Source organism: Lathamus discolor, chromosome 2, assembly GCF_037157495.1.
Source record: "Lathamus discolor isolate bLatDis1 chromosome 2, bLatDis1.hap1, whole genome shotgun sequence".
In the NCBI taxonomy this organism is placed as follows: domain Eukaryota; kingdom Metazoa; phylum Chordata; class Aves; order Psittaciformes; family Psittacidae; genus Lathamus; species Lathamus discolor.
This window is the reverse complement of record NC_088885.1, coordinates 59882649-59907055: the sequence shown is the minus strand read 5'-3', so window position 1 is coordinate 59907055 and position 24407 is coordinate 59882649. Positions and strand designations below refer to the sequence as shown.

General features: G+C 44.9%; 1 protein-coding gene across 3 annotated transcripts in view; it reads left to right on the top strand.

Moving 5' to 3' along the window:
• SCAP (SREBF chaperone) overlaps positions 1 to 24407 on the top strand; it is a 64374-nt gene that overhangs the window by 13186 nt on the left and 26781 nt on the right. For 2 of the 3 annotated variants that reach the window (XM_065667021.1, XM_065667022.1), the window contains 4 exons: positions 5851 to 6067; positions 15414 to 15543; positions 17336 to 17493; positions 22830 to 23050. In XM_065667021.1, coding sequence (XP_065523093.1) covers positions 5946 to 6067; positions 15414 to 15543; positions 17336 to 17493; positions 22830 to 23050 — 631 coding nt within the window. In that variant the 5' untranslated portion in view covers positions 5851 to 5945. Of the gene's footprint in view, positions 1 to 5667; positions 5753 to 5850; positions 6068 to 15413; positions 15544 to 17335; positions 17494 to 22829; positions 23051 to 24407 lie in introns of those variants that run through there. The other variant, XM_065667023.1, reaches the window with a different exon arrangement.

The following is a 24407-nucleotide window of genomic DNA, read 5'->3' as shown; positions in this document are numbered from 1 at the left end:
CCTCTGTCCTTTCCCCAGACACACTGATTTGGCAGGAAGGCTTCCGAAATTCTGTGCTGGATCTGGGGCTGTTACAGTGTTGTGATGCACTGGTCCCCTCAAGAAGAACAGGTACATCACAGGCAGTTTGTGCCCCTGCAATGTCACATCCCAATGGGGATGCTGTGGCTGGTGGCAGGGGCTTGCGGGGACAGAAGGACCATGTTGGGTCTGTTTCTGCTTAACCAAGATTGGTCTTTTAAATGGAAAATGCTGGGTTAAGATCCATGTTAAAAGTTTGGCTACAGGACTTTGCTGTAGGCAGCAAGATGGAGCAAATTATATATGGAAGTGCAAGAAAAATTAGTACAAAACAGTGATTATTTTTTTCTTCTAATAATTCCCCCTTCACTCTTCATAAGCTCAGTCATGTGTTTTTATGGCACCTGCTGCAAAGGCCTGATTCAGGAATGTTTTATGGAAAACCGAGATGTTGAATATACTTTAAAAACCAGGTTATTGTTTATTATAAAGAGTAAAGTTGTCATACCTTTGGTATTTTTCCTCTAAGCTTACAGTGGGCTTGTGTTCTCTGAGCTGCTGCTGCTATTAGCCACATTTTCCTGCACTCGAGTGGTAAAGGGAGCCTTTCTGTGAAGGCTGTAAAATGCTTTCAGGCAGAAATGTAAAGAATTTGGGACATGTAGCTATTGTTAAGCAAGATAAAAGCTATTATCTTGGAAAATCAGTATTGTTCAGCGTCTGTAAATTTGGGTTTGGTTTTCCTGCAAGAAGAAATGCTACTTTTCTTCCTTTGCTGGTCGGTCTTGTTTTTTTTGGGGTATTTTTGTAGGAATTTGCAGTAGAGCCAGCAAACTCTACAGCAACAGGAGGAGTTTTCCAAGAAAGTATAATGGTTACAGCATCCATAATCCTATGAAATAGCCTTCTCTTTCTTGCATTTGAAGCACAGTTTAATACGACCTTGTTTTGGACTGTCTTGGTCATATACTCAGCGAGTACAGGAAATGTAAGAGCCTGTTCTGCTTCTGTGTCTGGATGCTGCAGATCTCGCGTGCTGCTGCGGGTGGGGATGAGAGAGTTGCTGAACGTACATACAGATCTTGCCACTATCGTTCTCAAACCTTAGTGAGGCTTGTGAAACCATAGCCTGGGCTACCAAAATCGTCATGGTAAGACTGATTAGATGTGTGCTTAATGAACACTGCTGTGTGTGGGAAGTGGCAGCGCAAGTGTTCCTGTGTGGAGGCTTTATGCAGTGTGCCAGGGGACTGACCTGTGGGGGACACCCTGGCAGCTGCTCAAGCACTGGAGCCAGTTGCAGAGAGGCTGTGGTCTCCTATCAGTGGAGATACTTGAAACCTGACTGGCCCTGGTCAGCCTGCCCTGGATCACCATCACGATCTCCAGAGGTCCCTGCCAACCTCTGCTGCGCTGCAATAGCTGTGAGGTTCTCAGGGTTTCAGCTTCAGTGCAGCTGTGTTACCTGGGGCAGAGCTGGCTGCCACAAGCTCCACACTGCAGAAAAGCTTTGGAGTAGGAAGCTCAGCTCTTGAACAGGTGGGATATAGAATGCGTGACTTACTTTCAGCTAGGTGGACGTTACAATGAGCCAGGCATGGTTTTTATAAGGGGTTTGGATGAAGAGCCGCTGTGCTGGTACATGCTGAAGTTGTGGCAGGGAGTAGGTGGTATGATGGGGTGCTGTTATATACTGATGCTGGTGCATCAGTTCTCTTCAAAAGTGGCTTTGTCTTATGGCAGCAGTCAGCGTGGAGTATATGCAGTGGTGTATAACATAACCCACTTTCTGATCAGGGCAAGGGTTGTAGCCTTGGGGTTGTAGAATTGTTGTGGGCATTTAATATTCTCTCTGCCTGTCTTGTGTTGTGAGTGAATGGTAAATAAATGACTGTGCTTTCTCTTGGTGAGGGGGTAAAAGCCCTTGTTCTGTAGCTGCAGAATTCTGTATGAGAGAAGTTTTGGCCTACTTGAGAAACTCATCTGCAAGTGGCATGGCAGAGGGTGCAGTACACCCAAAAAAGTACAGAACTGTGGTGTGTAATGGGGCATCAGGCAAAAATAATCAAGTTTTAGTCATAGGATCCTAGAATTCCAGGTTGGAAAGGACCTCAAGAATCACCTGGTCCAGCAATTCTAGGCAAAGCATGAACCAGACTCGATGGGCTGGACAGGGTGCTGGGCCAGTCTTAACAGTGTCCAACACTGGGGGAGTCACCACTATCCTATAGGGATTATTCTAGTGGCTGATTGTTCTCAGTGTGAAAAATTTTCCTCTTATGTCCAACTGAAATCTCCCTGGGAATAATTTGTGCCCTTCACCCCATGTCTTTTCCATGTGACTCTCTGTAAAAAGGGAGTCTCCCTGTTCTTCGTGGCTACCCTTTAAATACTGGAACATGATGATAAGCTCTCCCCTGAGCCTTCTTTTCTGTTGACCAAACAAGCCCAGCTCTCTCAGCCTTTCCTCACAGTTTCCCAGTCCTTGGGTCATCTTTGTGGCTCTTCTCCGTACTGTCTTCGGCTTGTCCGCATCTTTTTGGTATAGCAGGGACCAAAGCTGGAACACAGCATTCCAGGGGTGCCCTGACAAGCGCTGAGCTGGACAAGGACATCTTTGTCTCTGCTGGTGATGCCCTTATTGATGTTACCCACCATCCTGTTGGCTTTCTTTGCCGCAGCTGCCCACTGTTCACTCCTATTGAGCTTGTGTCCCTCAGGATCCCTTTCTACAGTGCTGCTCCCCAGCCGGACAGATCCTAGGCAGATCCTAGCTTGTGTTGCACATTCGGATTGTGTTTACCCAGGTGCAAGACCTTACCCTTTTCCTGTTGAACTTAGATTTCTTGAATTTGTTATAATCGAAATTATGTTTTCTGCCTGCAGCATTAGATTTCCAGTTTGGGACAAGTTGGTGGCCTTAGCATTGTGTTGCATCTGACATGAAATGTTTGCAAGGCTGCGCTGAAATGTTTCTGGAGAAGTGGAGGAATAACTTCAGTGCAGGGTGCTCTTCCCAATCCGGAACTCATACTCGTGTGGAACTGAATTAGTGTAATCCTGGCAATGATAATGTTTTCTGCTTGTGTGAATGGAAGGAATGACTACAGAACCTGAGCAATTGCTTAATATGTGACTTAGTTTGAAATTTAAGAGATTTTAAAAGCCAAACCTGTTTCTTTTAGCCCTTGTTTTCTTTTGTTTCCTGTGATCTGTCTCTGAACTTCAATGAGTATCTGTCTTTCGTACCTGAAATGCAAGGTATTGTGTTGCAAGGTTAAGTCCTGATGTCCTCTTGTTCCCAGTCAGACTTTGTCTTGGATTTGCAGTCATGCAAAAGGAAAAGAATACTCCTGACTGGGTTCTTCTTTAACATTTCTCCTAAAATCAGAGGGTTTATTTTGCATTAGCTAATCTTTGTTTGTAAAAACTATTTTGAATTGGAATGGTTCCTGCTTTTAACTTTCATGAGCGCTGGTGTAGCATAAAGCTAATAAAGATTTCGGAATTTAATATGCAACTCCCAAAAAGCTAATAAGCAAATATTAGCTTTGGAATGCTTAATGTTTTCTTCTTAATGAATGCTGATGTTTCACAACAGGTGAAGCGAAAAAATGCAGTTTTCCTCATTGCAATTAGTAGAAACGGTTCCCAGTGCAGTGCTAATAACCAGAATTGCTATTAGAATGTAAAGCTTGTCAAAGAGCCAGGCACAACATGTTTATGTCACAGAAGATCTAGATCAGATCAGAGGAAGAAGTTCTTCCCTGTGAGGGTGGTGAGGCCCTGGCACAGGGTGCCCAGAGAAGCTGTGGCTGCCCCATCCCTGGCAGTGTTCAAGGCCAGGTTGGACAGGGCTTGGAGCAACCTGGTCCAGTGGAAGGTGTCCCTGCCCGTGGCAGGGGGTTGGAACTGGATGAGCTTTAATGTCCCTTCCAACTCAAACCATTCTAGGGTTCTGTGGTTTTAGGTTCTCTGTGTGACTATAAGAAAAATCCCGCCTATTCCACATGAATGCGATGTACAGTATTCTGTCCAGCTTGGCAGCCTTACCCCCTGCGTTGCAAGGTGTTCAGACAGCAGGAGCACATCTCATCCCTCCCCTCTCCCAAAATCCTGGAATGTTCATGCTGGTGCTGGACTGCAGGCAAACGGAAATTGCCTATGACTAAGAAAGTGATGTTGATTGTTGTGCAAAGATGTAGCGCCTTGCTAAAAGGTATGAGCCAAAATATTTATCCAGGTTTTCCATTCGTGGTCGTTAGGATAAGAGACTGGTGCTTCTGTTGCTAGTAACCTGATTATTCCTAGTTGTATTATGGGGGAGAGAAGGGGTGATAGGTACATCATTGTAAAGCAGTCTGTGGGTATTAAACGTAATTGAATCTGGAATTTAAAGCATGGTGGCTGTACTTAGAGCTTGTTGTCCATTGTATGCTCCCACATAGCTGAAAGTGGCTGCTTAGAAAAGAATAGAAAACAAACCAGCACCTATGATGCCTCCTCCAGCTCCTAAACATTTCAGGCTTACAGAATTCCTAAGCCAGATATGTATAAAACCCCTTAATGGGTTTCTTGTCTGTGTGAACCTGTTGGACCTTCCTCTCTAATGTTCTCTGTATTCAAGATGGTGAAGGTGAAGGTGGGTTGTTAAATGTCAGATGCCCACCTGTTTTTCATAGGTCATCTCTGTTTAGGTCTTGTATTCAGTTTTCTGATGCAATCATAAATGGTGATTTCCTGTGGACAAAATGAACTATTTGATATGCTTTGGGTCTCTTATTGTCCCAGTCTTTTTCCGGAGAAGCCAGGAAAAATGTCTTTATTCCCTTGCAGATAAAAGTATAAAAACCATGGATAATCATAGCTTTGAACTGTATGAAAAACTCAGTCTTGCATTAAACCCTTTCACATCTCAGAACACTGCTGGGAACCAACTTTGCTTTTAGCCTGAGATTTAGAAAGATAAAAAAAGAAGGAAAAGGTCGGAGGTTAGGTTTCTTCTCCATCTTTCCTAGGAATTTGCGTGGTGGTTTATTGTAATGTATTATCTTAACCTTTTCTTAGGGCTCTTTCTATTGCATTTTTCTACTTTATAAATCAAATTGCAAGCTGAAGCTGACCACTTCTGACATCTGTGATTCTGTTTGCTCGCGGTGAATGACTAGACATAAATCTTACAGTCAAGTCAGAGTCTGGCTTGACAAGGAGCGTCTGCATTAGTTTATTTTACTGTGTAATGTTCTTTGGCTACTTACAGTTCCCTCCCTCATTCCCCGTGCAAAAATAACTCTCTCTGGGTTGCCTTAGCTGTAAAGCCTGCTCTGGTCTCTTGTAACTGGCGTGTTGCTAATAAAGCTCTGAAAGTGCTTCAGCCTGTGTCCAAAAGGACTTCCCCTAAGACCACGTTGCTGACAGCTAGCCTCAATCCTTCCTTTCTAATTGGCATTTTGGCATCTCCTAGGAGTACTGCTTAATTCTCTTCCTGCTAAGCTCCTTTTCTTCCTTCCTCTCAGACGGTTTGGTTCCTAGCTCCATTCCTGCATGTCCTCTCTGACCAGCAGCTGCTCACGGCCGGTGCCTGACGTCTGTTCAGTTGCCGTTCGCTCTCCATTTGCGTTTTTGGCCCTTTCTTTCCTTAGGCAAAACCCAAGCATCTGATCAAATTGCCTGTAGGCTCATAACACATTCTTGGTGTGTGGTGTCTGTTTCGCCCTCCTCTTCTGAGCAGGTATAGTGCTGGAAATCTGTCTAAAGCCAGTCGCTAATGTTTATTTCCCTTTTATTTCTCTGTTTTTCTCATGAGCTTGCTTTCTTTCCGATTTCCAGCTGGACGCAGTGCCTTGGCTGAAGCGTTGCACATGCTGGAATTGCCCATCCCCCTGATGCATCCCGGGATGGCAGCTAGGTGACGACAATTGAGGATGACCCTGACTGAAAAACTGCGTGAGAGGATATCGCGGGCGTTCTACAACCACGGGCTGTTGTGTGCTTCCTACCCCATCCTCATCATCCTCTTTACCGGTCTCTGTATTCTGGCCTGCTGGTAAGTCATGTAAAGGACTTGTTGCCACAGGGGGCTGCTGCTTTGTGGGGTTTTCGTAGCAATGCCATGAACGTGCTTGGGTTTCCCTGTCCAGTGAGCTGTCCCAGGAGCTCTTCCATATGTTTTTACTATTGTTTTTTAAACGATAGATTTTTTGTCATTTCTTTCAGTGGAACAAAAGAAAAGACAGGGATGAAATATCTTCATGTGGTTTTATAAGTAAATAGCAGAAACTAGTAGAATATGTGAAGGAAAGCAATAAATAAAAGGAGTCCCCAAACACCTGGTGGTGGACTCCAAACCCATGAATTGAGAATGGGGAGGAGGAAAGTTGATCTTTCTCTCCGTACTTGCCTGTTCTGTTCTCCCTTCAGCTGGTACTCTTCTTTTTCAGCCCTTGCCTTCGCATGTGTGTGCTGTGTGTTTCTTGTAAGCTCACTGCTCTCCTTATGGACTCTTAATTTGGATACAAGTTGCAAGGGCCCCCTAATTGTCTCCAATGAGGCGATATTGCTGCTGGAGTTGAGAAAACTTGTGCTCAGATTTGTGGATAGACACGTGAATATACAGGTTCCGTTTTCAGGTTTTTAATTCCAAGTATCTTTGTTCAAAATAAACCCTATGTGGTGATCTCCTTTGCTTTTATAAAAGCTCACTCTGTGTTTGTACAGATACAGGTGTAAATTTTTCTTTGAGCACTGCTGAGGATAGGACAGACTTCATCCACATTTACAGTTAAAAGATTATCTATGAATTGAGGCATTTCCACTGAGTACCTGGGGCTTCAACCCAGGTTGTTTCTGGCAGATTACCTGCTGGTAATGGTGTATTTGTGGAAGTATTTGAGCATTCTTCAGTAATTGGTTACCTTTAGGCTGCAGAAATTCGTCCAAAACTCCATCAGGGGTAAAGTGATTACTCTTAACGTTTTCTTTAATGAGTTTCAGTAACTCATTAGAAAGGCAAATAATGGCCTGAGGAGAGACCAGGTTTCAAAAATACTGTGACAGTTTATTTCCCAAAAAGATTGTCAAGCACTGGAACAGGCTGCCCAGGGAAGTGGTGGACTCACTGTCCCTGGAGGGGTTTAAAAGACCTGTAGGTGTGGTAGATAGGAGCATTTAGTGGAGGCTTTAGCTCTGCTGGGTTAATGGTTGGACTCTTAAGGGAGCTTAAGGGTCTTTTCCAACCCAAATGATTCTGTGATTCTCTGGCACCTTTTGAGAGCAGCCTACCGCTGGAAAAAAAAATGAAGTGTGGTTAAAGTGCTCCCTCTTTAGAAGTGATTTTTGGGGCTGTTTGAGTTCCAGTTCTGAGATGCTCTGTATGAGCTGGTGTTAATTCTGCTTTGAGAAGTGGCATTACTAACTGGGGCAAAACTTCCAGAGTGCAGTACCTTCTACACTGGAGCATTTCAGTGTGATAAAGCTGAACTCTGACAGGATAGTGGTGTACAGGATGCTCCAAGATATTTACTGGAAGTTTAGTTTTGGGTTGAGGTCTTCAAGTCTCTTAGTTTGAGCTTGTGATCTGACTTCTTCATGGTTAACCGGGGTGATGGGGCGGACTGCACCCTCATCAAGTTTGCAGATGATACAGACTTCGTATATCATGAACTAGGAAGTGGAAAACTGGGTACAGTGGCTGATACACCAGATGCCTGCAGGAGCAGAGAGGAACCTCAAGAAACTTTACGCAAGGAAATGTAGAAGGAAGAATAACCTCTTACTTATCTAAGAGGTCTGTGCAGCCTGGAGGTCAGTGCTCTGGAAAGCAGCTTTGCAGGACATGCCCAGAAGTCCTGGTGGACACCAAGTGGAACACAAGCCAGCTGTATGTATGGGGGGAAGAGGCGGTCCAGAGTGTCCTGGGCTGCATTAGGGAGGTTGCAGAAGGTCAAGATCCTTCCCTTCCACACACTACCAGTAAGGCCCCACCTGGAGTGCTGGGTCCAGTGCTGGGCTTCCTGTTAAAAGGGCATGGTATTAGGTGAGAAGTCCAGCAGAGGGCCGTGAAGGTGATGAAGGGGCTGGAGCATCTCTCCTGTGAGGAAAGGCTGAGAGAGCTCTGTTCAGCCTAAGAAAGAGAAAGTGCAGGGAAACTTATCACCATGTATAAATACGTGAAGAGAGGGTGTAAAGAGGGTGGATACACAGTGACAATAGGCACAAGCTGAAACGTGAGATTCTGCTTATGCTGGTAGAGACCAGTGATTAGGGGTGTTGCTCAGGGGTCGGTGTTGGGACTGGAGCTGTTCAGCATCTTTGTGGGTGACATGGACAGTGGGATCGAGCACCCCCAGCAAGTTTGCTGACAACACTGACCTGTGTGGTGTGATTGACATGCTGAAGGGAAGGGGTGGGATCCAGAGCGACCTGGACAGGAAGAGGTGCGACAGTGCGGACCTCATGGAGTTCTACAAGGCTAAGTGCTAAGTGCTGCACCTGCGTCAGGGCAATCCCAAGCACAAACACAGGCTGGGAGAGACTGGTTTGAGAACAGCCTTGAGGAGAAGGACTTGGGGGTATTGGTCCGTGAGAAGCAACCCATGCCCCAGTGTGCACTTGCAGCCCAGGAACCAACCATGTCCTGGGCTGCATCATCAGCAGTGGGATGGTCTTTAAGGTCCCTTCCAACCCAAACCATCCTGTGATACTATGAAATGCCCTCCAGGTGACATAGCTTCAGGATTTCAACCTAGGGAGAGTTAATGTATTAGCAACAAATTAGTTTTCCCTAGTAATTGCTCATATGGTTTTGAAGTTTCCTGCCCCACCCCACAGATAACCGGCAGTCATCAAGATGACTGTTTGTTTCTTCTGTATTCCTGTTATTTCATACCATTTTTCCTGATTGAAAAAGTAATCATTGTCTTTCCATTGGCCTTGGCACCCTGCCCCCACAAAACCTGTGCAATTTTACTGTATGTGATGAGGAGACTTGCTCAGAAGGAACTTGGGGAGCTGTTGCATAGCCACCTCCTGGGGAAGCTTTCTCTTGGCTGGAGTGAGGAACTCACTGATGGCCACAAAGGGTCACATCTGCATTTGTCCCTGCGGTCACATCGTGGGGAATCTGAGTAATGGTGTTTGGCACTGATTTACTGCTGGGATTTAATTTGTGCTCTTCAGAAGCATTCCAGTTTCTGAGGACAGATCTTACTGATTCATCTCAACCATTCACTGCGAAAATGAGTGAGAAGCATGCTAAAATTTGAAGAAAGAAGAAGGAAAAAAAAAAATCTAGGCCCTGCTTCAATGTCGAAGCTCATTTAGGCAATGCTTCTGTCCAACAGGATTGGTTAGAGACCTTCAGCACTGTTTGCATGATAGTGCTGATTAGCCTGAAACAAGAGTGGAACAATTAAGTAGTAGGAACTACAGGTCTTTATAACAAGAAGATACACAAGTGATCCAGTGGATCAACAGAGAAGGAGCTAATGACATCACAGTATTGCTGAGGAGCTTAGTCCCTGTCCTGGAAGGAGAGAATGGACAAAAGGAGAAGGTAATAGAGCAAAAAGGAAGCATTCTGTATTTTTCATCCTTAAGCATGGCTAATAAAGATGTTGTATTGTTCAAGTAAGCAATAGATCTTGCATCCTGACTTCTTCAAAGGGAGAGGTAAAACAGTCATTGCCTCCTGCACCTGCATCCACCCAGCATCAAGCCGAGCTTGTAAAATTCTGCTGCAGAAGACGTAAACTCAGTTGTTTTCATTTTCCTCACCTCCACCTCAGTAAAAGTGTGAGGTGTCTGTCTCTGTGTTCAGGTAACTTTTCAAGAGTTGAAATAAACCACGTGGGCCATGATCTGTCCAACATCAGTCCTAGTTCTCAGTCAATGTGACAACAATCAACATGCAGGTGCTCCTTCTGTTCTGAAAGGTCAGGTGTCAAGGATCAGGTCGCACACTCACGACACGCTGTCTGCTACAGGTTGTGTGAATGCATTCTCTCTTCAACCTTGGAAGCGTTTTGTGTAGACTTTGTTCTTTATGTCACTTATAGAGAGGACATTGCATGTCTGTTAATTAATATTCAAAGCAAAAATTCCTATGACTCATTCTTACTCTGTAGTCTTATTCCAAGTCTGAAAATCCAAGTCAGTCCCCACTTCAGAGGGAGGGTTTTCTGCTGAACAACCTATTACTGGGCATGTTACTTCTTGCTTTACTATATATCCCTTGGTTAAGTGACATTCATTTTCATCACCCCACTTAAATGGGTCTACATTAAGATCTGGATTTTTCTTCCCTAGTAGAGTGAGAGTGCCACTTAAGATAATCTGACACAAGAGTAGTTCCTCCTCCCCAGCTCAGCGAAGAACAGATGACACCTATAAACCTGGTAATCAGGGTAAATTTGGGATTCCTCTGTAGTTCTGAAGAGCAGTTTTTAGTTGAAGTTAGACTTTAAATTAAGTTGGCTCTGTGAAGCAGGTTTAGGAGAACGAAGCAGGGTGAGCCTTTGCAGGTGTTCATTAGTTGACTGAAGCACTAGGTTCTGCTCCTAAAGGATCATGGAACTGACTGGAGCCAGAGCCCACACATTGTGTGTGTGCACACACATACTTCTTTCTAAAAGAACATTTCAGTGTCTTACAGGTTCATACCATCTTGTGTGATAACCAGAGGAGCCAGTTGCTGTCAGACGCTTCGCGTTCCCAATCCACAGAGTTTCCTGTGGGACCGTGTGATGAAACTAGAAGCAAGTTCTGTGTAACGAGACCTCTCTTCTGCTTCAAAGAAAAAGGGAAGCAGGCAGCACAGGGCGAGGGGAATCCTTACTTTTGCAGTGCAGGTTTTTGAGGCTCCTGTTAGTTGGAAACAGGGCAAAGCAAACATTTATTCAGAAATGGGTTTTGCTTATGCACTTATCAAGGCTGAAAGGGAACTGTTGCTGCTGAATATCTGGCCTTCCCTACCCTCTGGCTAGACCCTTTATCAAATTTCCTATCTCTCATGAGCAATGGGTTTTCAGGTTGTTCCGTTGTTGCCGTAGTTTAGGCTGGAAACAGGCTAAAAGCTTGTTCTGCAGTGTGCAAAATGGAGGTGGTAGCTATTTTAAGGCAATATATCACCACCTTCCCTGTTACTTAAGACCTGGCAGCTCTCTCCAACATATTCACCAGCTGAAGAGTATTCTGGCATGGCGGTGATCTCTGCTTTGATTCTGAGGAGGAGGAATATGCAATTGTAGGGTTTGCAGCTCTGTTGAGTTGCCAGCTGCCTCGGGCTGACCTGGCAGTTCTCCATCTTGGCCCTCTAAGCTGTCTTGAAAATATGTAAAGTAGTTGGATGAACATTTTTTGCTTGAACCTGCCTCATGCTTGGTAACTAAAAGACACTCTTGCTTGAATTCAGCAATACCAACCTGTAGATGGTCTGTTTTCCCATTATTTTGGATTTGCAGAAGGGTTTCAGGGTACGTGGTTATGTGAGCATCTGAAAAGAACCTTTCTCAAAACCAAAACCTCTTTGGAGCTTTCCTGTCATCTGTTTTAGATCCTGCTTTTCTTCCCTCTTTTCTCTGTGCTCTCCATACTGGTGTTCATCTCGTTTCCTCACTGTCAAAAAAAATCTCCTAACAAAGAGGGATGAGAAGAGAACCAAACCAGAGTGCTAGAAATGATAGGTTGGTTCGGGCTGGAGGGCACCTTGAAGAAGTCACTTCCCTGAACTCAAAGGCAGTTCTTGCCTTTGGTGGGAAGCGCACATAGAAGCTATCTAGGCTTGTTGCATCTCGCATTCCTTGCAGAGTTTGGTGTCTGTGGGAAGCCAGGGTGCTTCTGACAGCTCACAGCAGCTCTGGTTTCGTGCTTTACGGTATCTCTTTACCTGAAAAATGCTCTAACAGTGATGGCTGAAGCAGTTGGTCTGGTGAATTTTGCTCTGTCACTGGATGGTTCTTTCTCGCTCTGTCCTTTTTTTATCCCTGCTGTCAGTCTGTCTCGGGTATCACTGACAAGATGAGGCGTTGTCACATGCCTGTATGAGATTAAAAAAATCAAGAACTAATGTTTTAGCATCTTACTGAAATGACAAGTGTAATCCACGTCCTTTGGGTGTTCTTCCATCAGGCATTCTCAAAACCTTTCATCAACATGAATATTCAAATATCGCTGTGATATAAGTAAATATATGTCCCTTCTTCCCTTGTGGGGGCATAAATATATGTTGTAGTTGGCTCAAGGTGAGGGAGCTTTTGAAAAGAGTCCCAACAGTAGGTCTCATTCCTGAGCTTTGCTGCAAAACCACACCATGAGCAATCTGCGCTACCTAGATCGTGTTGCAATAGGGAATATAGGAGCCAAACATTAAGTGTGTAAGGACAACAGGGTCTGTTTTAACCTTTTATTTAGATCTTTGAAACATGGATTTCATCTGGGGCCTTTTCTGTAATAGTAGTTGCTAGAAATAGGGATTATAAAAAAAGCTGTAACTTTATTTTCTGTGCTGGACAATCTGCTAGGCAGCCCTGTTCATGATGGGTGTACATCAGTGTTTTCTAATGCCACACAGCTGCTCTAGTCTCATAGAATAGAACCCTACAATGGTTTGGGTTGGAAAGGACCTTAAAGCCCATCCAGTTCCAATCCCCTGCCACGGGCAGGGACACCTTCCACTAGACCAGGTTGCTCCAAGCCCCGTCCAGCCTGGCCTTGAACACTGCCAGGGATGGGGCAGCCACAGCTTCTCTGGGCACCCTGTGCCAGGGCCTCACCACCCTCACAGGGAAGAACTTCTGCCTCAGATCCCATCTCAATCTCCCCTCATTTGAAATTTGAAGACATTATCACCAAAACCAAAAGCTCTTGCTCTTGCTGAAGGTAATAACCTGTGAGAGTAGAGCCATGACTGAAAACTCTTATCACTGTATTTAGCTAAGGTGAGTATTAGAATTAGGACTTTTAAACTTATGGGTAAATGGAAATAATTCCATATTCTTTGTCAACATAGCTTTTGTTGGCTGAGCAGACTGGAAGAGTAGAGGAAGCTGAAGGAGCCCATCAGTGTGACCTGCAGAAAACTTTAGGCTGAGTAGAGAAAATCTGATGCTGGTTTGTGTCACACTCTTCTTTGCCTGCTGTGGGAATGGACTAAAAAGATGTGTTGGAGGGAGAATACACATCCTTTACTACAGCATAAGTCCTGTTCCATAGTCACAATTTAATCAAACTGCAGGTAAACATTGAAGTTCATTTAGCTGTCAAGAGATGTACCCTGACCACGTGCCTGAAGAGGATGGTGGAATATGGGAGTCGTGGTTGCCCCGGTTTGCCAGCGGCTGCAGCAGGATGTAGTCCTCAGCAACGCACTGACAGCTCTCGATTTTATAGTTTTTCTTTCCATCAGAAATTTGCCTTTTGTTCTTCCTCTCATTTTATTGCCCTTGAGTCTTCCAAGAAACGCCATTTACTCCTTCCCCCACTGCATTTGCATGTACTTCCAGATTTTTTGGACAAGTTTGAAAATCCTAATGTAATTAAACCCAGCAAAACAAGAATTAAACCCCTTGGTCATTCAGAAAGAGCCATTCAGAAGCTGTGAGTTGCTGTGTCCAGTATTTCGAGAGGTGGTTTGTGCTGCAGGATGGGAGTTAGCTTCTTCCCTTCTACAGAAAATGAAACTCTTTTAACAACAGAAAAAACAAATACTGAACTCTTGGCTAGCCTTCCCATTAGCTGCCGCCCCGCAGCCTGAAGGTATTGAGGCCCTGGCACAGGTTGCCCAGAGAAGCTGTGGCTGCCCCATCCCTGGCAGTGTTCAAGGCCAGGCTGGCTGGGGCTTGGAGCAGCGTGGTCTAGTGGAAGGTGTCCCTGCCCGTGGCAGGGGCTGGAACTGGATGAGCTTTACGTTTCCTCCCAGCCCAAACCATTCCGGGGTTCTGCGGTTTTCCCTTAGATTTATGGACACAGTCATGAACATCAAAATCATTTAGTGGAAAAAAATCTTCTTCCTCAGTCACCTCTTCCATTCATTTTGGTTTGTTTGTCACATGCACTCGCTGTTACTACTTTAATTTATGTCTCAGTCTCAGTCAGATGCAGGCTGATTGCTGAGCCTCCCCCAGGCTTTTGATTTCAGCAGGTCATTTTTGACAAGCAGATGCTCTGTGTTGTTTGCAGGACTAAAACTACTGCTGTGAGAGAAACCTCCAGGTTGTGGCTTCTGTTGGGCATTTTCTTCTCAGATGTATTATGACCAGATTTTATTGCTCCTTTTTCTCTTCCCTCCCACTGCACAATGAAATGGTTATAATTAGGTGGTGTATTTTTGTCAGACTAATAAAATAGCAAACCCAACAAGCTTTGCTTCCGATTTCATTGTTCTTTTCCAGCCATTTGTTATTTAGTCTGAAGGCTTGGTTTCAGCTGTAGCTTGTACCTTCCATGGCCTTTGGTGATCCAAGCTAATCCCTAACAAAATGCGCAGAGTATTGCATGAAAACAATTCCAAGGCCTTTATGTTTATTCTGGCAATATTGCAAGAAAAGCTCAGCTATAAACAGGAAGATATGTCAGAAATTTAACGCTGGATAGATTGCCATGCATCAGACAGCACAAAGGAGTTACATTCTCTGCTTCATTCTGGTGCTGACAGTTCCAGCTTGTTGGTCTCTATCTCTGTAACAGCAGTCTTGCTTTTTCCACCAGTTCAATCCTTAACACAGTTTTAACCACCTATAGTTTTGAGAGCCTCTGGAGCTGAAAACACTGTTCTACACTCCCTGAAACCTCAGTTTCTCAACTTTCAAATAGTTTGTAGTCTTTGTTGTGGGTAGCTGCTACCATCGCCTGAAGATTGTAGTAGTAAAGGAGCAAGAAGATAAATGCTTTGTAGTTGCTTTGGTGTCTCATTGCTACTATTCAAAGTGCACCAATGAAGCTAATGACAAATACTGGAAATAGTTTAAATGTTAAGGAGGAAAAATTGATTATTAGTATAGGGTTTGAGTCAGGAAAGCAGCCATGTTTCCTGATGAAATGCGATGGAAGTCTCATTTTCTTGTGGGCTATGGAATAGTAAAGACATGGCTGTGCTGAATGTTCTTGGCACTGCTAACTTCCAGATGAGGTCCTGTAACAACTTCAGTTCTTTTTCTCCAAAGACTTTTAGTTGTCTCTTTCCAGTGGCGAAAGATCAATTCTCTCTTGTGTTGAGGAAACACATCAAAGAGTTCCTCTTGTAAAGCCCTCTTGTATTGCAGCTGTGTCTGCTGTCCTGCAGAGGTTGGCTTCTGCTGGAGTAGGCTCATTTTTTTGAGCTCTTCTGTCTAAAAGCCTCATTAAAAAAAAAACAAAACCAAACACCACAATGTTTCTTGCTTGCATCTTAACCATAGTTACCCACTGCTGAAGCTGCCACTGCCTGGAACAGGACCTGTGGAGTACAGCACCCCCGTGAAGGATTACTCTGCGCCCTCTCCAGACGCAGGTCTGCAGCAAGGGGACCTCAGTGAGCGTCCCGACTGGGTGAGTCCTGCACTGAGGGGCTTGGGGATGTGTGTGGAGTCAATGAAATGATGGAATATCCCTCCTGAGTTAACTGCACTTTACTGTATCGATGGAAAATACTTCTGGTGATGTGTTGCTTTGTGTAACTGCTCAGTTTAGGCTGTATTTGTTTTGTATCAGTGGTGCTGTATCAGAAAAATGGAAAAATTGAAGAGTTAAAAGCTCTGAAATGCTCTTTAAGAGTCCATTTTTCAAGGATAACGTTATCTGAGGCAAGTAGCACATTTTAAAAAGCATTATTAGGTTTTAAATAAGCTTAATAATGGGGTTTGGGATAACAGGTGCCAATTTCCTAACATCTTATAAAGGCACACAGTTTCCCTAGAGCAGCAGGACAAACCTCCTGCTGACCCCGCTTCCCATCCCCACCCATAGCCTCCTCCTCCAAAGGGCAAGAGTAGGATTTGGTCGGCGTTTACTGCTGTGACTGTTTGTGGAGGTGCTACCAGTAATTACAGTGGTGGGTTTGGTGTTGTCAGGCTCTCTCTGAAGGGATCTGGGTTTTGGCTGTCAACCGGCTTCTCCTTCAAAGATCTCTGACTACCTATCTGTCAGATTGGGAATGTCTGTCTGGCCTGGAGGTGGAAAACAGACCGTCCAGCTCCTCAGCTCTTGCAGTTTCCTCTACTTTGGCTTTAAAAATACTGCATCCATCACCTTTTTTTTTCCTGGTAGGGTAGGTAGCCTAGGCTTCACCTCCAGGACACAGGCTGTTTTCTTCAGGCCAGTCAAGAGCTTTTCATTTGAATTGAATTTAGGCAGCCAAAGGCTCTGTCTGTGGAGCTAACTGCTACACTGTGGTCTAGGGAGTGTAGGGATGCTTGAAGAACCTGGTGAACTGAGTGTAACCTAAAGGTGGGGTTTGGTTTTGTTTCTGATTGACCGATGCATATCATTCAGGTAAGTGAGACTTACATGCTTATGTTAAGGATCAAGAGCTAACTTTTGTATGAGCAAACTGGAATCCTGACGCTTTCCAAGAAAGCTGGTAACCTGGTCCAGGAAACCAGGAAATGATTCAGAAATCATCCTTGGTAACCTGCATTTTTATTTCTCATTCTGGTGTCTCTCTGAAGTAGAAGTTAACTTTTGGTTTAATGCTTCTGATGCCTTCAGCTCTCGAATCTCTCCATGTGTGCTCTTCTCACTGTGATTGAAATAATTTGCTGCCTTCTGCACTTGCTGGTACCTCTGAGAGCTTTTTGCACTGTGCTGTTAACTCAGGCTGCTGCTGGCTGATTAAATCTTCCCTATGGTTCTATAATTCTGCTTTGTTGCTTAGTTCAGCTAACAGAACACAAAAGCTCTGTCTGCCACAGCATGTCAGCACTGCAGTCCCCAGAGCTGGGTCAGCAGCCTGGGCGCAGACACCGGGAGGATTTAAATGGCACATGGCCGAGTCACCACAGGTTGGGGGAACCACAGCGTTGTGAGAAGCATCTGTGAGAGGCAGTGAGTCCCGGCTCCTGCCTTTCATTCCAGTACCAAATTCAGCAGGAGCTGGGAGCTTCTGCTCACAAAGAAGCGCAATAGACCAGTGCCAAAATGGCCAGTGGCATTTTGCCTTTTTGAGAAACAGACTCCTTTTGTTCTTGCTAGGTTCCTACTGTCATGTTTCACCTCTAATTTGGGAAAGGAAAATACAGTCTGGCAAACCCCTTCCTGAAAGGTTGCCAAGCTGCGGTCTAATTCTGCTAAGCAGCTTCCCACTCACCGTATGTTTTCATTCTCCCTCTGGTTTTCCCCACAGTATGTCGGTGCTCCGGTGGCCTACATCCAGCAGATCTTTGTGAAAGCTACCGTGTCCCCATGGCAGAAGAACTTCCTTGCTGTGGACGTATTTCGTTCACCCCTCTCCCGTGTCTTCCAGCTAGTGGAGGAGATTAGAAACCATGCCCTGAGAGACAGGTAATTACTGTTCATTATGGGCTGTGTAGAAGGCAGACTGACCCACTGGCTTACACACCCACCTTCTCAATTACTGCCTCGTAGTTCTGATTATTAGCTTTGCATTTGTAAGATTCCCAAAATTAAAAGAAAATGGGAGGTCACTGCAAATAGGTGACATTGTATTAATGCTGCATGTAGGGCAGTTTGTCGTAGTCATAGAATCCTAGAATGGTTTGGGTTGGAAGGGACCTTAAATCTCCCCTCTTTCACCTTAAAGACATTCTCCCTTGTCCTGTGTTCAGCTTTTGTGATGGAGAGCGTGCCTGTCCTCTAGTCACTGGTAATTGTCAGGAACCGTCCAGTTGGAGTTTTGGCAGAGAGGTCTGAAGGGGGCTGCCAAGGCTATACATGTTACAAAAGATAGTAGCATCGTGTTTTCCCTCTGTAAGCATGCAAATTTCCTATTAAGGGAAGTTCATTTAACCCTACTATGTCTATTGTGAAACTCTTCCTCATTTTGTGAATTCTTCTTCGTAAGCTAGAGCACCTCTGCTATAGAGACAGGCTGAGAGAGCTGGGCTTGTTCAGCCTGGAGAAGAGAAGGCTCTGGGGAGACCTTAGAGCAGCTTCCAGTGCCTAAAGGGGCCAACAAGAAACCTGGAGAGGGGCTTTTGACAAGGGTGGGTAGGGACAGGACAAGGGGGAATGGCTTTAACCTGACAGAGGGGAGACTGAGATGGGATCTGAGGCAGAAGTTCTTCCCTGTGAGGGTGGTGAGGCCCTGGCACAGGGTGCCCAGAGAAGCTGTGGCTGCCCCATCCCTGGCAGTGTTCAAGGCCAGGTTGGACAAAGGGGCTTGGAGCAACCTGGTCTGGTGGAAGGTGCCCCTGCCCATGGTGAGGGGATGGAACTGGAAGAGCTTTAAGGTCCCTTCCTAAAATGACCAAACCATTCTAGGATTCTAGATTTCCACATGGTCGGGGACATTCTCCTTACTTTTCACTTTGGCTCTATTTAAGACCAGTTTAAACATGCTTTATTTTGTCCTGACACAGTCTTTGTACAGCAATAGCTTTCCTCTATTTCAGATATTTACAGAGAGAACCCATACCCCCCACCCCAAAGCCTCATTTGTTAAGCTAAACATACGAGACTCTGTGCTTACTCCAGTAGGCTGTCTCTGTATGCAGGGTGTCACACTGGTTGCTCCTTTTGGCACTGTTTTTAACGTACCATTCCTGGTTGTGGGAGTTAGAATTGTACATGCTATTCTCTGAGAAGTCTCATTTGTGTCTTATTTTCCATGGAAAAGCTTTTCCTGAAATACAAGACTGCAGGTCCTTTTTTCATGGCCGGTCACATCACTTTTACACATTATAAAGTGATTAACATCTCCATGTCCCTCTCGTCATTTCCAGCTAATGAGCTGGAAGGTTAGAGCAGAAGCTCTTTTTAGTCCCCAGGTGCACTTTGTATTGTTAATAGAAATGGGATTAAGTTTATTCCAGCCCTTACATGATCCATTTCAGGTATTTTAGTCTCTTTCTGTATCAACAGGGTTTCTTTATTTTGTGTTCCTGGCAGATGTCCCTGTGTCTTCTTCCAAGATTATTGAGAAAAACATGTAATAATCCTGGTTCTCTGAACTGCCTGTGTGAAATTCCATGTTGTTTTCCTCAGTACTGCTGGTTCCCCTTTCAGCAGCTCCATCACCAGTTTCCTGTTAGCCTGGTTCTTTACTGCATCACCATTTTTGTGCTAATTTTTGTGTCTTCTTGTAAAATAAAGCATTTTCTGTGCGGTGCTGCAACAAAAGCTTTCTTTGGGCTCAGGTAGATGAGAGCTGCTGTGCTTTCCCCAAGCAACAAGGGAGGCATTTCTAGAAGAGCTCAGATGAGTTTGGCATGTTCTCTCTTGATAATCCAAGAAGCATTTTCTACACATTAAATTGCCTCTGGTTTTTTTTTGTTTGGTTGGTTTAATAGTTTTCCTTTGAGTTCTAAGCCTTCATCTATGGTGAAGTGTCTGTCTGGGTTTAATTCTAAAGGCAGAAGGGCTTTCCTACTTGTCAGTCATTCAGTGAGAGTGATGGTGCTAAGAACAGGCCAAGTGTGGTGACAAATAGGGAGATTAGAGTCTGATCATCTTCCAGCTTTTCAGCCCCGAGCTTTCTTCATTCTTTGTCCCTAAACTCACACAGGTAGGGAAGATTTACTGCTTCTTCATACTTCCTTGGCAGCATCCTTCAGTGCTTATTTTTCAGAGTGGCCACTTCACTGCTCTATGTGATGATTTGTCCTTTTTCCTTTAAACCTGCCCTTGCAAGCTACATACCTGCTCTCTGTGTGCTCATTTTTTAGGAATGTCATTTACAATGCCAGACATGGAGCTCTTCCCCACCAGCTCACACAGCCTTGGTGCTGACATTCTTCCTGTCTTTCCGCCTCATCTCTTCCTTTATCACATGTGTCACTGTAGATAGTGATCTGTATATAGTTGCCAATTACTAATTGTCAAGGTAGAAGCAGCTTGCTCCCAGGACACGTGTTGTCTTGTCGTTATCTCTCCTTGGTGCTGCCCTTGATAAATGCTGATGCATTATGGAAGCAAAATTAAACTTCCATGGCCACCAGAAGAAAGAGACTTGAGCACTTAGACCGAAACCTTGGGAAAAAGCTCCCATTTTGGTGACGGACTCAGATATTACAGGAAACATCTAACTTCAATATAAATTCTGAAATCATCTCAAAAAGTGCTATCAAGTGCCTTGTGGTCAGGAGCTTTTGTCAATATCAGAGTTAAGTGCAGCTGATTTTCTTAATGTTAAAAAGGCATTCTTTTGTACTAAAGTACAGAAGGAGCTGAAGATTATTGACAAGAATAGGAAACGCAAGGTAATTATATTGTCATCAGCTGTAAGCTTGCTGAAGCTTGGAGCACTCATCATTTGAAGGAATGTCAAAAGCGACATGAAATTTGTAGTTTGCTCCAAGGTCATGTTCTTTGGTATCACTCTGCATTAGCAGTGTACTGGCAGGGACACTGGCTGTGTGCATTAGCTTCACAAATACGAGTGTAAACAGGCTTATCTGTGGTATAAACTGTTACCACCTGCAGTCCTGCATCCAGCTCTGGGGCACCCAACATGAGAAGAATGTGGAGCTGATGGAGTAAGTCCAAAGGAGGCTACAAATATGTTCCAAGGGCTGGAGCACCTCTGCTATGGAGACAGGCTGAGAGCGCTGGGCTTGTTCAGCCTGGAGAAGAAAAGGCTCTAGGGAGACCTCAAAGCAGCTTCCAGTGCCTAAAGGGGCCAACAAGAAAGTTGGAGAGGGGCTTTTGACAAGGGCAGGTAGGGACAGGACAAAGGGGAATGGCTTTAAACTGACAGAGGGGAGATTGAGATGGGACCTGAGGCAGAAGTTCTTCCCTGTGAGGGTGCTGAGGCCCTGGCACAGGTTGCCCAGAGAAGCTGTGGCTGCCCCATCCCTGGCACTGTTCAAGGCCAGGTTGGATGGGGCTTGGAGCGACCTGGTCTAGTGGAAGGTGTCCCTGCCCATGGCAGGGGATTGGAACTGGATGAGCTTTAAGGTCCCTTCCAACCCAAACCATTCTGGGATTCTGTGATCACTGTTAGGTTTCAGAGTTTGCTAAAGTTGACATAAAAAACAATAGATGTCTTACTCTTCCTGGAGCTATTATCGGAGGCATCACTGCATCAGTTCCTTGAAATTATTTTTCAGAAATCTTCTGCTCCTATAAACACAGTGTTTTTGAGCATATATTCTAGTATTTTCTTTTGACAGCTGGGACTTTTCAAAGTATCTTGCCATACAGTGACAGGATAGAGATTCTGAAGGGAGTTTTCACAAAGGAATAACAGAAATCATCACTGTCTGGTTTCTATGTTTGCTTTTTGTAGTCATTACAGAAAAAAGACCCTTCTCTAGAGAAGGCATTTTACAGTAGCACCATAAATCACTTTGCTTCAGGAGCCACCTTCTGTGTAATCTGCAGGGCTGGAGCTGGGGAAGACTGGTCTCTTGTGTCTTTAATTCATCTCTGTTTAATACACACTTCCTGTGCAAATCCCACCAGCTGCCTGTGCCGTGTTGAGGGAAGTGTTCCCTTTCGGACTGGCAGCTCTTCCTTGTCTAGCCAAATGGCGTGCTGACAGGTTTTGTCACCAGATCCTTTTTGTCAGATCCTATTGTAAGCCCAAATTGAGTCTTGTGTTAATTACTAGTTGATAAGGATTAAGTAATTGTCTTAAATGAGTCTTGGGAACAAACACAAGTTCCATTTCCTACCAGTTACACGTCTATTAAATTCTGAACCTGTAAGGCATTTTCTTTTCCATACAAGAGAGAAATTCTGAACACATTTTGCACAGTTGCAGATATTGAATCCTTTGTACATTTTAGAGGCCTCTGTACACCTTAACCCACCTGAGCAGGGTTAATAAAGATTTCTGTAAAATATCCCATTGAATATATGGAAAGAAGCATGCAGAGGAGTTAAGGGTCTTTGAAGAAGAATTCCAGGGGGATAGTTTCTCTGTAGACTGGAGGTATCATAAATGTGGAACCTATTACGGCTGAAGTGGGAAAGCTGTATGGCCTGACGGTGTGCAGAGAACTGATAATACCAGAATCTTAGAATCCCAGAATAGTTTAGGTTGGAAGGGACCTTAAAGCTCATTCAGTTCCACCCCCCTGCCACGGGCAGGGACACCTTCTACCAGACCAGGTTGCTCCAAGCCCCTGTGTCCAACCTGGCCTTGAACACTGCCAGGGATGGGGCAGCCACAGCTTCTCTGGGCACCCTGTGCCAGGGCCTCACCACCCTCACAGGGAAGAACTTCTGCCTCAGATCCCATCTCAGCCTCCCCTCTGTCAGTTTAAAGCCATTCCCCCTTGTCCTGTCCCTACCTGCCCTTGTCAAAAGCCCCTCTTCAGTCTCTTGTGGGCCCCTTTAGGCACTGCAGCTGCTTTGAGGTCTCCCCAGAGCCTTCTCCTCTCCAGGCTGAACAAGCCCAGCTCTCTCAGCCTGTCTCCACAGCAGAGGTGCTCCAGCCCTTGGAGCATCTTTGTGGCCTCCTCTGGACTCACTCCAACAGCTTCACATGTTGGGGGTCCCAGATAATGGGTTTTTGGAGTCTGTACACCTGTTACAGTGAGATCTTCATCTGTGAACTGAGGCTCTTGATCCTTGGATATGAAGAGCAAGAGCAGTAGCGTGGTGGTGTGGGTCCTTGGAGCTGTGTGGTCCTTGAGTTCACTTTGGCAGATTTGCCTTTTGTTTGTTAGAGTTGCAACACACACGGCAGTGTCTGACTTTTGTTTGTGTTTCAGTTCTGGTGTCAAAAGCTTGGAGGAAGTTTGCCTTCAGGTAACAGACCTTCTGCCTGGCCTCAAGAAGCTACGGAATCTGCTCCCCGAACATGGCTGTCTATTACTGTCTCCAGGGAACTTCTGGCAGAACGACCGTGAGCGATTCAATGCTGACCCAGATATCATCAAAACCATCCACCAGCATGAACCAAAGACATTACAAACATCAGCTACTCTCAAAGGTGAGATGCTGAAGTGCAAAGAAGCTGTTGGGAAATGTTTACAGCTTTCATTGCTGTTTTGTCCTTGGTATCTCCAACATCTTGATTGCCAGTATTACGAAATATGGTGGCATTTTGTTACTCACTGCATCTGAAATGAAGCAATGAAATGTATGTCATCTCTCATTTTATATCTGTGTTTGAACTCAGCCCTATATTTGTGCAATACAGTCTCAGTCAGACTCCTTTCTGTAGGTGTAAAAATAGCAGGTAACTTGTACAAGTCTTTTTGTTCCTCTTACTCTGTGTGCTCCAGCCTACCTTTGTCCCTCATACTATGGTCTGTCAGGACTGCCTCATTGTTAGAGATAAAGGAACATTCATCCTGCTGCCTCTTGTGTGCTCACTGATAGTTGTTTGCATTTAGGCCAAGTATCATAAAAGTATTTTTCTCTCTTAATTAAGTAAACCGTGGCTGGGATCATACACTTTAGTGCTTCCATAAGGCCGGAGGAAACGCTGTTCGTTTGCTTCTAAAGGAACTTTGTAGATGTCAGGAAGCCTATAATATGACGTGTCTGAAAAAGGGGTTTGTAACTCTAAAGTAGGTTTGTTTTAAAGGTTATATTTTGAGCATGCAGAGTGTGTGCACGCTGGGGCTTGGAGGCGCAGGGAGCCTCTCTGAGAGCTCATGCGCAAATGAGATAGAGCTCCACAATATCCTGGGAATTCCTGAGAACGGTGGCAGTGTTCATCATTATCCCTGTTTTTTAAGGTCTGCATTTTAGTGTACAAGATCAGCAGAAGAGACATTAAATAGCCTTTTGCAATGCAAGGTCTGCCAGGAACCTTTGGTTCACATCTGACATGCACAAAACCAAGTGTCCAAGGTTTCCTTTGGCTGCATCTTAAAAGGAAATGCCTGTCTCCACTGTGGAAAGGCAAATTGGGTGGTCTCTTGACATGTCTTTCCAGTAGCACACAGAGTTTGAGGAGCAAGCAGGAGGAACTGGAGGTCCATGTAGCTCATCCAGCTCAGAGATGGCGTGAAGTGGCTCACAGTCATAAAATCACAGAATGGTTTGGGTTGGAAGGGACCTTGAAGCTCATCCAGTTTCAATCCCCTGCCACAGGCAAGGACACTTTTCACTAGACCAAGTTGCTCCAAGCCCTGTCCAACCCGGCCTTGTGCACTTCCAGGGCAATACTGGAGCGCTGCTGTGGGTGGATACAGACTCCTCAGGAAGGAGAGGCTGGGAGGGTGAGGACTGTCCTTTTGCGAGTGAGCAGCGGTAACACATGGAGCTTTGCTTAGGAATAAGTGATGAGCTAGTTGAGAGCTTATGGGTCAGGATTAGAGGGCAGAACTTGTCTGCTA